Source organism: Grammomys surdaster, unplaced genomic scaffold, assembly GCF_004785775.1.
Source record: "Grammomys surdaster isolate TR1022 unplaced genomic scaffold, NIH_TR_1.0 126248, whole genome shotgun sequence".
Classification (NCBI taxonomy): domain Eukaryota; kingdom Metazoa; phylum Chordata; class Mammalia; order Rodentia; family Muridae; genus Grammomys; species Grammomys surdaster.
This window is the reverse complement of record NW_021621048.1, coordinates 608,236-621,451: the sequence shown is the minus strand read 5'-3', so window position 1 is coordinate 621,451 and position 13,216 is coordinate 608,236. Positions and strand designations below refer to the sequence as shown.

General features: G+C 46.7%; 1 protein-coding gene across 3 annotated transcripts in view; it reads right to left on the bottom strand.

Moving 5' to 3' along the window:
- Positions 1–13,216, bottom strand: part of Rasgrf1 (Ras protein specific guanine nucleotide releasing factor 1) — a 109,437-nt gene that overhangs the window by 56,648 nt on the left and 39,573 nt on the right. For all 3 annotated transcript variants that reach the window (XM_028758949.1, XM_028758951.1, XM_028758950.1), the window contains 4 exons: positions 6,398–6,477; positions 5,719–5,912; positions 5,187–5,296; positions 1,956–2,074 (listed from right to left, as the gene is read on the bottom strand). In XM_028758949.1, coding sequence (XP_028614782.1) covers positions 1,956–2,074; positions 5,187–5,296; positions 5,719–5,912; positions 6,398–6,477 — 503 coding nt within the window. The remainder of the gene's footprint in view (positions 1–1,955; positions 2,075–5,186; positions 5,297–5,718; positions 5,913–6,397; positions 6,478–13,216) is intronic.

The window sequence follows — 13,216 nt, the reverse complement described above, 5'->3', positions numbered from 1 at the left end:
TTTTGGCACTTAGCTTCAGAGCCCAGACTGAGCGTGTGATGATCCTCAGTATAATACAGTAAAAAGGCATTGCTGGACAGAGTAGCTGGCTGTCTCTACTCTGATTGTTCCATGCAACATCTACTCTATAGGTTCCTTTTCTGTTGTCCTCACTGTTCTCAGGGATCAGGCACTCAGACCTCCTTGGCATGGTTTGCATTGGGCTTACCTCCCAGCTCCTCTCCTCTCTGTCTTCATCTCTCTGTCCTATAGCAAATGTCATTCTAGACCACACTGGCTAGCCTCTCTAGGAAAGCCTCTCTCCCCTGACTTCCCCACCCTGCTCTTTGTCTGCTGCAACTGAGATGTCCATTTGTGACAGGCCTTCTTCTGCAAGGTGGGGCTTGCTCTGTTCTCTGGGATCCCTGGAGCCCCACGGGGATCTGGTGTGCACGGGGCAAGGGTCAGTGTTGGCTGTGTGGCTGAACAGTGGGAAGGTCTGGGAGGGGCTCCAGGTCCTGCTCCAGTACAGAGGAGGAAGTGCTTTTCCTGGGTGATATGGCAGCTTCTTGGCCTTGGAGGGGACTGTCTACTCCCGGAGGGGCATTTTTTCAGGGTTTTCTTCAGGGAGAGAATTCATGGGAATGCCTCTTACATAGTTCATATCTTGTGCAACTCAGGGAGATATAGAGATTGGGACCTGCCTCTGGGCTTCCTGCGTCAGATGGCCCTCCTGGGGCAAAATGCAAGTACCATCCATGGAACATATTGTATATCAGATCATCCCCAGAGGCCAGATTCTGATGTACAGATCAGTGTAAGCCTTGAACAGAGCTATTTACTAGTTAGAGAGTGCCAGACCTGAGTGGAGGAGATGCTGGGAGATTATTCGCAGGGCAGAGATCCATCTGGGGCAAATGAGCAAGTGCTGAGTTTCCCAGCAGTACGAAGTGACTTTCAAATGGACCACAGCTTTGCTGTCTCTGATCTGTGGAGAGCTATTGGGGCTGCTTGGCAGAAATCTGACATTGGCCAAGGACAAGGAAATGGGCTTCAGGCAGGAATCTGATTTTGGGCCATGACAAGGAAGTAAGTTCAGGCAGGAGTCTGTTTTTAGGCTAAAACAGAGAAGTAATTTCAGTCAGGAATCCAAGTCTTGGGCTAGAACAAAGAAGCAGGCCTCAGGCTTGAATATGACTGTGGGCTAGGACAAGGAAGTAGGCTCAGATACTTTGTCATCCTGATGAGCCCTTAGAAACAGCGATCATGAGAGTGATCACGGGGTGATCACAGGACTCTGTATATTGCCTTGTTTGTTCCTTGACTGTTTGTTTCTATTGTATTGTTGGTTCCTCAACCTAGAACTGACCTAAATACTTGCATGTAATTAAAAGGGCTTAAAAGAAAAGTTGAATTAAACAAACCTGCCTTCAGCCTCAGAACTGGCTGAGGTCATGCTACAATTTTGTCTAATCGTCTCTTTTCTTTTAATCCTCACTCCTGCACTGGAGAACCTGTTGACTGACTGAGTGGGCTTGGTCACTGATCCAACAGGAGTTCAACAGGGCTATGCCATCCAGACCCATCCTCAGGGTAGGCAGGAGCCAGAGGTGGTAAGACCCATTTCGATGAGAAGCACTGAGCACAGGCATCCCTCCCAATACCTCTGGTAAATTCTATTCTCAGGGCCAGTCGATATCTGTCTCTACCAAAGGACAGGTCAGAGCTTACAACAAAAAGCCCATGGCTAATCTGTGTAGTAGACTTATACTTGGTGTGACTGAAGACCAGTAGTATCTGCGTGTATGTGTGTGTGTGTGTGTGTGTGTATAAGTTCTGCTTCCACGTCAAGCTTCTGCACCCCTGCTGTCCAGAAGATTACACAGTCATAGTTGCAGGCCAGTCCACTGATGATGTACCTGAGTGCCACCCTCCTCTCAGGGACCCCTCAGTGGGGTGCAGAGCAGCCGCCCTACCTTGGCGCACGAAGGTCTGGCTGGTGTCAAGGAGGATGTCACAGCCCTCTACGATCATACGCTCAATGGTCAGGTTTTTGCGGATGTTCTCGGTCTCACTGACTTCGTCATGCATGACCCTGGGGAGATAGGAAGTAAGAGATATGCTGTTCCACTTTCAGGGAGAGGGGATGCTGAGTCTCTGGGCAGACCTATGAAGAGAAGTTCAGGCGAGGGACCCACGGTTAAGAAAGGGAAAGGGATTCATAAAAGGGATTCATATTTACTGAGTGTCAACTGTATCCTGGACACTGGCCAGGCTCCATCTGGTTTAATCCCCTGGCAGCCCAAGTCGCCAGATGCTTGTTTTTGGAAAAATGAAGTGGAAATTGGCAGTTAGGAAGCAGGTTGGTCATATTTCAGTATTGAATGTTGTAGGATAGAGAATAGATCCAGTTCAGGAGGGAGATGTGAACCCAGGACACCATTGTTTGTTACCCATGTCTTCCTATTCTTATTCACAAAAAGTTCATTACGCCTGTACTCTTCCTCAGGCTGTTCCTTTCTTGCCGGGAATTGAACTCAAGGTCTTGAGGATGTCACTCTACCACTGAGCTATGTACTAGATATTTCTGCCATATCTTTACATGGCTGTGCTTTTAATGTTACATAGGCCTTGGAATATTATGGGGTTTGCGAATGCCTGCCAATTATGCTGGCTCAGACAAAGACTGGCTTTTTATCTACCTGCCTTCTGGGAGGAAAACAATCTGTTTGCTTTTCTGTCTTCTGTAACTCTAGTACTGTCCAGGAGATGGCGCCATTTAATTACATTGAAAAAATAATGGGGGGGAAGGGGGGTTCTCTAGCAATTTTGCTCTGGTGAGTTCCCAGGCTTTTTAGGCAAGCAGAGAAGCACTGAGAAATCCCTATCCACTTCAAGAAGAGCACATCTCATGCTTTCCTGCCTATTTCTGAAGTTCTAGTCAATGTCACCAAGAGGTCTGATGGCCACAAGTGGTTTAACCTAAGGGGAGAGGTGTTTGTGTGGTTTTTAAAATGAGCAAAGCACTCAAGCCTCAGCCAGCAGATTCTCAGTTGTCCATATGTGGAAAATTGGGGAGGAAGTGGAACTCAGCATTTTAGTGTGCTGTTTTTTAAAATATTTATTTATTTATTTTTTATGGTTTAGGAGTCCTATTTTAATTTAAACTCTCTGGGATATCTAGACTGGCTCCCTTCTCTAGCAGCCTCAGTTTCCTCTTTTTCTCCACAAAAATGTTTTTCTGAGACACCCATTTCCTAAAGAACACCAACCAGTTCTGTTTGAGAAGTGTCAGAGGCAGAGAGGACATTTCTCATGGTGAGGGCATAGTTTTGCTTGGGTATGTTGGACTCTGAAAGGCACAAAGTGGGAACTCCTCGGTGGCAGGCAGACTTGACAATGGTAAGTTCTACAGGGTAACTTCTACAGGGTACATTCTACTTCCAAGGCAGACTGGTGCTGGGGACCGATGTGCACACATAGCTACCGAGTTCTTTGAAGGACTTTAGGGCCCTGGAAGTGACGGTTATCACTGTGTTATCAGTGGTGCTACAGTGGAGGTTGAGGATAAAATGGCAAGACAAACTCCTGGTCCTTAGGGAGAAAAACAGTTGGAGGTCTAGGAGGAGGTAGAGTTCTGAGAACAGCTAGTGTCTAGGTTGGAGAAGGAGGTGTGGTTCTTAGTCTAGCCAGGGCTTGGCTATCTGATGGTTTCTTATCTTGCTCAGATACTTCCCTGAGCACTCTATGGAGGCGGGGATGGGGTGGGGTGGGTGAGAGAACACTCCAATGTGCCATTAGGGCTTAGGAGAAGGTGCAGGTGCTGGGTGGAAGGAAGAGAGAGTGGAATGCATACCTAGGTCTTAGTCCAAATATCTTGGCCTCTCAGGCCATCTGCACCTCAGACATGTATCTCTCAGTAAGGAGGAGCCTCAGGGGTATCCTAAGGCCTTTTTCTCTGGGGAGGGAGGAACACATAGGATTTGGACCTGCAGAGGGTCCTTTCTTCCTCCCACACTGCACTGCACTCTGCAGTTACATACCTCCATATGCTTCCCCTGGTCCTCTGTCCTGTCTCAGTAACTCAGCTGGGTCTCAGAAGGATCAGGCTAGGGAGTTTGTCTCCTGCCTGTCTCAGCCTGTTCTTTTGCTTGGCTTGGAGCTGAGACCTGCCTGTTGTCCTCTGCTTGAGTATCTAAAGACATCTTGTCTGGAACTTCTTGTCTTCTCTCTTTCTCCCACCCAGTCCATTGGGAAATTCTACTAGCTCTGCCTAGGGACAGGGCAAGGAGGGACAGACAGTGATGGCGGATGAGGAGAGAAGGCAAGAGCCCTGCCTTTGCCTCCATTCCCAATCTAGGCCACTCCCCCTTCCTGCTTCTGCTCTTAAAGAGGAAGGCCCCCTCTGGACTGTAGGACAGAGAGCAGGGCAGGTGAGGAATTCTAGACTAGAGGACTAGAGTGTCCTTAACCGTCACAGCTTTTCTGCCTGTTACCTCTTGCGGTTGTGGGAATTCCAGCTAGTCACTTGGGGACCCCATCCTTGGTGGTGAGGCTATGCTCACCACAATGTTTTTGCTTGATTTTTGAATAAGGCCTCATAGAGTCCAGGGTAGCCTTGAAATGTAAACTTTAGATTCCCCTGTCTCTATTTCATAAGTGCTGGGATTTAACGGTTCACCATAGCTGGTTTTATGTAGTACTGGGTACTGATCACAAACTTGCTCTCGTGCATGTTGGGCAAGCATTCTCTCAACTAAGCTATATTCCTGCCTTGTTCTTGTTTAAAACTTCTTTTTTAAAAAATACAGTTTTAAGTCGCTTACTTAGGCTGTCTTCCAACTAGAGGCTGGCTTTGAACTTCTGAACTTCCTGCCTTCATCTTTTGAGTACTAGAATTTTATAGGTGTCTAACACTAAACTTGGTTTACCACTACCGGGTTTGACAAGCTGACACTGTAAAAAGGGAAGTAGGTGTTGAAAATTCCTGGAAGCCCTCTCCTGAGTCAGGGGTACTTGAATGCCAGGGTTCTGCAGGTTCCACCAGTGCCAGTGACAGCCCCCCCACCCCCGGCTGCTTCATCTAAGCCTGCGTGTAAGCTGTGAAGGTCAGTCAGGGGACCCAGCTTTGAAAGGAGCAGGCTATGATTTCCTGAGGCAATTCTCAGCCCTGCCCTGCCCACCCCTTGCGCCGTCTGGGCACTCACCTGGACAGTTCCTCTAGTTTGGATTTGGCATAGTCCAGGCTGTTGCGCTCCACATGCTCATTAGGTGTGTGGGCCAGCAGCTCATGGAGTGTCAGGATGTACCTGGGGATCTGTGAGCGGTGGGGGACATGGAAGGACAGAGCCAGAAAGATGAGGGACAGGTGGAGAGACAGACAGGGACAGGAATCCGAGGAGGGACAGGGCAAGGTGGGAGAGTGACAGTCAAGGAAGACAAGTGATGCATGGCAATGAGGAGAAGGACAGAAAGCAAGAGAGTCAAGAACGGTTCGTTGAACCCGAGAGACTGAGGAGGGAAGCAGACTGCATTTCTGATGTGCCTGGAGAGCCAGGACAACAGGGACCCGAAAGTGACTGTCTCCAGGAACTACCCCTTCACCGTCCCCACTGCTGGAGTGGACAGGTGCATGGGTGCTCAGCTTGCTCTCCACCTGCCAGGATTTGCTGTGATCTGCCAGCTGTGCCCTCAGTAACCCCACCCCAGCCTGCATCCTTGTAGGTCAACAGCAGTCACCTGGAACATTGGGTAGGTGAGGAAGGTCTCCAGTGGGCGCTCCTCGCAGTCGGGCTTGGCCTCATACTGCTTGAGAAGCTTGTCAAAGTCGCGGTTTTTCTTGCAGTGTGCTAGGATCTGGAGGCTGTACTGGTGGTTGCGGACAAACTCCTGGTAGATGTTAAGCATTGGCAGCAGGATGTCAAACAGGTCCGCTGCAGAGGAAACAACAATAATGGAAATGTAACAGCATAATGTAATCATCTGACGTAAACACTGAATGAAATGTCTGCTACAAACAGGCTTCAGACTCTTACTCACTCTGTTTTCAGTCATGTGAAATGGGAAAAGAAAACTTGCACACCCTCAGATCTCTGTGTAGGCAAATGTGGAAGGGAATATCGCAATGACTTGGGTGGCTGTCTGAGGGACAGAGTGACAGGTGATATTTTAAGTGTTTTCTACTTTTCTGGGGTTTGAGATGTTCCTGGTGGGCACGTTTCTGGGTAGACATGTTGCTGTCGGAAGGCAGATAAGCAAATATAAAGGCCTCAGTCCTGTCTAGGAGCACATCCTGGTTGTCTTTCTCCTCGTAGGGACTCTGGGGTCTACAGAGAGCCTACTGTAATGACCTAGAGGGACAGAGCTGTCTCCTGTCCAAGAAAGGAATACGTGGGATGCCATGGGAATGGCTACTCACCCAGCACCAGGGTGGGCCAGCTGGCAATACGGGCCTTCAGGCCTTGGTAGAAGATCTGATGCAGGAACATGATGGTCTCACTGAAAGAAAAAGCACAGGTAAGTTCCTGCCTGGGCTTCCAACCTCCCTGGGGAGGACTCTTCTGAACATTTCAGTGCCACACTAAATCGGGGCCCTCAATAGGCGCTCTAACCACCTAGGATCAAGTGGGAGTGCATTAACCGCCACACAAGCTTCTCGGTGTAGGGGTGTGAGCCCATGAAGATGGCAGAAAAAAGCTGCTGTGGCCAGCAGCCAGCTGTGCAGAAGAAGCCCTCTCTGCTGTCTTCCCCCTACTAATATCTGCCTCAAGGTATTGGAGAGACCTGGAGAATACAAAACACCAGCCACTGATGGTGGGAAGAGCTGAGCTTGGGACCCACCTAGAGTGAGGCTCACATCTGACTTAGGCTCTTTACTAGCTGTGTGTCCTCCAGCAGGACACCTAACATCTCTGAAATCCATATCCTTCTATGTAAAATAAGCTGAGATGAAGAATCTCCTGCAACAATGAGGCTGCTTGGATGCCTGGTATACAGTAGGAGCCTAGCAGAGCCCAGATCCCCTGGTATACAGTAGGAGCCTAGCAGAGCCCAGATCCCCTGGTATACAGTAGGAGCCTAGCAGAGCCCAGATCCCCACTACTCCTTTAATGCCTTCATTCATTCTCTTTCTCTCGTGCCTTACCCGCTCCGTTTTCTCCTTCCTACCCATCCCTGTCTGCCATGCATAGAACATTTCAGACTTCCTGAGGGCCTTTGCCCATGGACTCTGCTCTACCCATCTCTGCTGCTCATGGCTCCCTCACCTCTTCCCCCTGCTCAGGCGGTACTGATACAGAAAGACCCCTCAGAGCATAAATTGCTGTGAGGGAGAACACATCCGAGTCGAGAGCAGAACCTAGTCACAGGGAAGCCAATCCAGGCAGCCAGAAGATATGTACCAGACACTAGGACATGGACCAGTGACCCCAATACCGCAGAGGCCAGTGTAGCAACAGACTAGCAACAGACCAGAAATATCACAGAAAGGATGGTAGAAACAGCTTCAAGACATTACAAGGGGTGGCTCCAGACCATACAGCAAAGCAAACAAGCTAATTAGATTTTTTTCTCACTCTCAATGTTTGTTAAAAGCTGTATCTCCACTATTCTTTAGTCTGAATGTGCAGTAACATGATGTCTGTGTGTCTGTATGGTGTGTATTTGGTATAAGCACGCCTGTGGGTGCCAACGCCCATCAGCATTGAGTGTGGAGACCAGAGGAGAATATAAAGTGTCACTGCTCCATCACGCTCTGCCTTGTCCCTTTGAGACAAGGTCTCTCACTGAACCTCGAACTGGGCTGGCAGCCAGCAAGCCCCAGCCATCCTTACGATTCTGCTTCCCAGCACTGGTGTTAAAGGCATGCTCAGCTATGTCAATTTTTTAACATGAATGCTAAAGATTTGAACTCAGGCCCCCACTCTTATGTAGCAAGTGCTCTTGCCCACTTAGCCATCTTCCCAGTCTGAGTATGATGACTTAAAAATCCCCATGCCCTTTCTGAAAGATGTTAATGATGGCCTGAATCCGCAGCAAGCCAGTCTTGCTGGTGACAGTCTTGCAGCAACACTGAACACTGTGACCAATGAGGTGACTGCTGAAGATTTGAGCAGCTGTGGTGACTTCCTAAAATAAGGCAGTCGTGAAGTTTCCCAGATCCACTGACTCCTCTTTTTCAGGGAAAGGGTTCTCCATTCTGTATTTTATGGCCAGGCAAACTTCTTCCAAACTTAGAACCTCAGACCCTGCTGCTGCCAGTAAGTTTCTGCAGTACTTCAAACCCTCTGTCACATCAGAGTGTTCATGGGGTCTCCATGGGCAGGAGCTACCCAAAGGCACCAGCTTCTTTGCTTATATCCCAAGACTGCAGCCCTCCAGTCTTGTCTTCAGACTCCACTTCTGATCCTGGTTCTTTGTTGTTTCCAGCACACCTAAAATGAATCTCTCTGCAGGAGTCTTGGATACCTCCAAGTCACCTGTGAGAGAGACCATCTTCTTCCAAATGCCTGTTAGCATTAATGCCTTGGTCTTTCCCCTGAGTCACAGATGTTCCTTCTGACATCTACAATGGCATGCGTTCTCCAGAAACTCTTGAATGAACTCTGACTAGAACCTTTAGAAGAATCCCTGTCTGTGGCATCCTTACAAAAGTGTATTACTTAGATAATCAGATTTGAAAGTTGATATTCTTCCTTGAGGCACCAGCTGTAGAGCAGATGTCATGTTAGCAGGCATGAGATAAACATTTGCTTTGAATGTCTCCATTTTAGCTCTGGGATGACCAGGTGCACAATCAATCACTGGTACTATTTTGGAAGGAATCTTTGTTTTTCCTTAGCATTAGGTCTCAACAGTGGACTTCCGTGTTCTATATAGCTGTGCCTGGCTCCTTTCACAGAGCACAGGTGAGGAAGATTCAGGCTTCTGATAATTCAGAATTTTAAATGATCACTGGCTTAGCCTCCATGTCTGTGTTCTTAACAAGAAGAGCCTATTCTTTGAAGCTCTGAAATCAGACATTAACTTCTCTGTAGCTGTGACAGTCTTCCATAGACTTGTCTATTCTGTCAGGCTCTTTGGTCCACACGGAGAAGCACAGCAGCCTTCATGGATTCTCTCTGATCCATCTTCTGGACAATTTCCTCCAGTTTCCCTATTAGCACCTAGCACTGAACCTTGGAGGAGTGACTTCTTCCCGTGGATGTCTGCAGCTTCTACAGCTTTCTCACCTCTCTACTTTCTCAGAGTTGAAGAGAGTTAGTGCATCCCTCTGGATTAGGTCCCAGTCTCAGGCAATGCCATTGTTTATTTGAGGCTTCCCTCTGGACCACTCAGAATGTCTCTCTAACAGGAATATGACTGCTAGCCTTCTCAGCATTGGTGTTTGTTGGACCAACGCCTCCTTTTTTTTGAATAGAAGATTTATTTTTGTTATTTTTAATTATGTGCCTGAGTGTGGGTATGTATGTGCCCCTCAGGGCAGGCACCTGAGGAGGCTAGAGGCATAGTGTTCCCTGGAACTAGAATTACAGCCATCTGTGAGCTGCCTAATGTGGGAATCAAACTCAGGCCCTTTGCAAGGCCTGAGGGAGTACTTTACATCACACCATCTCTCCAGCCCTGGAGTAGCACTTTTAATTCCCTTCAAGGCTGTTTCCTTTGCCTTCAAAACTTGGCTGCTTGTTGCAGGAGGCTTGGCTCTCAGGCCATTCAGCTCACAGCGTGTATTTCTCACTGAACCATATCTTTGCTTTTGACTCAAAATAGGATATTGAGAATGTGTTTTATTCACACACTCAGGGGCCACTGTAGAGTTATTGTTCCAATTTCAGTATTATCTCTGGAGATCAGCAGGCCAGAGGACAGCAAGCAAGATACAGTAATGGCTAACTGGTGGAGCCTCCAGAACATACACGGCGTGCATCGTATCAAGTGGATCATTCTCTCCCTGCCCTCCACCCCATGACAGGGTTTCTCCATAGCCCTGGCTGTCCTGGGACATGCTCTGCAGACCAGTTGGCTTCAGACTCACAGACATCCACCAGCCTCTGCCTCCTGAGTGTTGGGATTAAAGCTGTGTGCTACCATGCCTGGCTTCAAATGGATCACCTAAGATTCATGACATCCCAAAGAATTAAATCATACCATCAAAGTCACATGTCACAGATCATTATAACACAGCAAAAATGCGAAATTCCACAAGAATTACCAAAATGTGGTGGAGACATAAACTGAGCCTGTGTTGGTTGATGGGTATACTCCATGAAGGACAGACACAAGCCTCACCATGTGAAAAGTCACATCTGTTCAGTATGGATGTGGTAGCATACACCTGTAACTGGAAATCTTGGGGGGGGGATGGGAAGTAGAGACAGGTATCCATGGCAGTAAACAGCAAAGAGACGTTGTTTCAAACAAGGTGGAAGGGGAGGAGAGCCAGTCAGCCAGCCAGAGTTTTTCTCTGACCCGCACATGCATATGCCCACACTTACATGCAGGCACACAAGATAAATGGGTTGGTTGAACATTTTCCATGGATATCTGTCTTTTGACTCTATTTTTCAAACTACCTCATGTTGCCTTTTTACTCTTTTCTCTCAAGAACTTGAAACAATTCCCTCAAACATAGGTCTGGCATGTGTGAGCCTCTTCATTCACTTCAGATTTAACAAGGTTGGTGATGTGATCTTTTCATTTTACTATGAGAGGATCTCTGTTTTCTTTCTGCTTCAACCTTGGACACCAGGTCCTTCCAATCCCTACACAGCATCCATATTTACCTGTACTTTAGTTTATGTGAAATACTTAACCAAAGCTTGCTTTGCTGTAATAGAAGAAAGGCTATGGATTCGACCTTCCTCTTTGATTGGCATGCCAAGTGTCCAATTCAAATTAGAATGCCTGTGGTTTTTACTAAATTCACAAACATTCTTCAGTCTGAGCCTGAACCTTCTTTTTGATTTGATCACATGCCGGCTGATTCTGGTCTTAGGTGGTTCCATCATGTTATGATGCACCTTTGCTCTATCTGCTTGTCTGTCTGTCTGTCTACCTATCATCTGTCTATCTATCTATCTATCTATCTATCTATCTATCTATCTATTATCTATCTACCTACCTATTTATCTATCTATCTACCTACTATCTATCTACTTACCTATCTACCTACCTATTTATCTATTATCTATCTATCTATCACCTATCTACATGTCTATCATATATTTATTTACCTACCTATCTACCTATCATCTATCATCTACCTACCTATCATCTATCTATCTATCTATCTATCTATCTATCTATCCACCCATATAGCCATCCAGCTAGCCATCCATCTACCCACCCCACTCCACCCACCTTTGTGTGTATGTGGTATGTGCAAGTATGTACACATACTTCCATGGGAGTGAAGACAAGAAGTTGATGTCGGATGTCTTCCTCAGTTGCTCTCTGCTATATTTATTGTGGCAGGGTCTCTCACTGAACTCAACATTTGCTCATTCAACTTGCTTAGCTAGCTAGCTTGCTTGGGGGACTATAGGCAGACCACTGCAACACCCCAGCAACTAAATACCCAATCGACCATCTTCCCATCTTCTTTATAACATGTTTTAATTGCAGATATGGAATGTGTATTCCATTGTTTAAGTGAATTTTAAAATCATTTTGCTAGGCTGAACTTTGAGTAGAATTGCATTAAATTGGGAGAGTAATTTTGGTGAAAGGACATTTTTGACATGGACTTTTTCTAATCTGGATATAGGTACCTCCCCCCTCTCTCTCTGTCTCTCTGTGTGTGTATGTGTGTATGTGTGTATGTGTGTGTGTGTGTGTGTGTATGTATAGCCATGTGAAGCCAGAGGCCAGCCTTTGGTGCATTCCTCTGGAACACTGTCAACCTTATGTTGAGACAGGGTCTCTCGCTGGCCTGAAGTTCACCAAGTAAGCTAGTCTGGCTGGCCAATGAACCCCAGGGATCCTCTGGTCTCTGCAACCTCAGTGCTGAGATCACAGGCACACACTATCTCAGTTTTTTCACATGGTTTCTGGGATGGAACTCAGATCCAAATACCAATTGAGCCATTTCCCCAAGTCCCACTTGTGTCTTTTCCAAGTCTTTAAAAAAGACATAAGAAAGCTTTATGTCTTGATCATTTGGGGCCTCTGTTGATTTCTACATAATCGTGTTGTTGGTTCTATTTTGAGCAGGACCATTTTCTCATAATTTAAAGTTACTCTGTAGACAGTAGGAAAAGCTACCCCCACTTGGATTAAAAACTTCCTAGACTTTGGACTCACTACCAGGTTCCAGCGATGGTGGCCTCTGATTTATCCAGCACAGCTACTCCTCCACCATCTGCTTCTCTTCTCATTGAATGGCAGCTTGAGCTGGCCAGCCTCTCAGTCACTCCACCTATCCATCACGTTGTGGATTCTGTGCTCTGATCTCAGTGACACCTGCCTCTCTATCATCTCTGCCTAGACTACTGTTAGTGGGTTCCTCAGGGGTCCCCTGCTTCCACACTCACCCTCAGCTTACCCTCTCTCTTAATGTAGCTTGAACATCTGAGCTGATTTAGAGTGGCTTTAGCTTGCCCTATACCCTCTAGTCTGACTTATAGTCTTTCTCATTTTGCTTCAGCCACTCTGCCTTTATTTCTGTCCACTGTACTCAAGTTTTTTCCTGCCTCAGAGTTTTTGCATAGGCCGTTCTCTTAGTACATACTGACATTTTTGGATGGGAGTAGGAGAGAAGAGGAAATAGGAGGGGAAAGAGTGTAGTGTTATTGTACATGCAAATATACCTTAAAACTACTTCATATTTATTAATTTTATTTTAGGTGTATGGATGTTTTGCTTGCATGTATGTATGCTCACAACATGCATGTCTGGTGCCCATGGAGGTCAGAAGAGGGCATTGGATGCCTGGAACTGGAGCTATGGTTGTGAGACACATGTGGATGCTGGGAACTCAGTGTGGGTCCTCTGCAAGAGCAAGCAAGTGCTCTTAATGACCAAGTCATCTCTCCAGCCCCAAGTATGCTTTTTTTTTTTTAAATCGACTTTTGATAAGAATAATCGGAAGGCTCTCCATCTTATTCAGTTCTGTCAGTGTAGGTAAAAATGATTGATTTCTTTCAGTTCTGTTGGTTTAAGTAAAAATGATTGATTCTTTTAAAATGCTAAGTTTGCCATGACTCTTTAAGGACAGCTGTGAGCCCTGTACTGAGCTCCA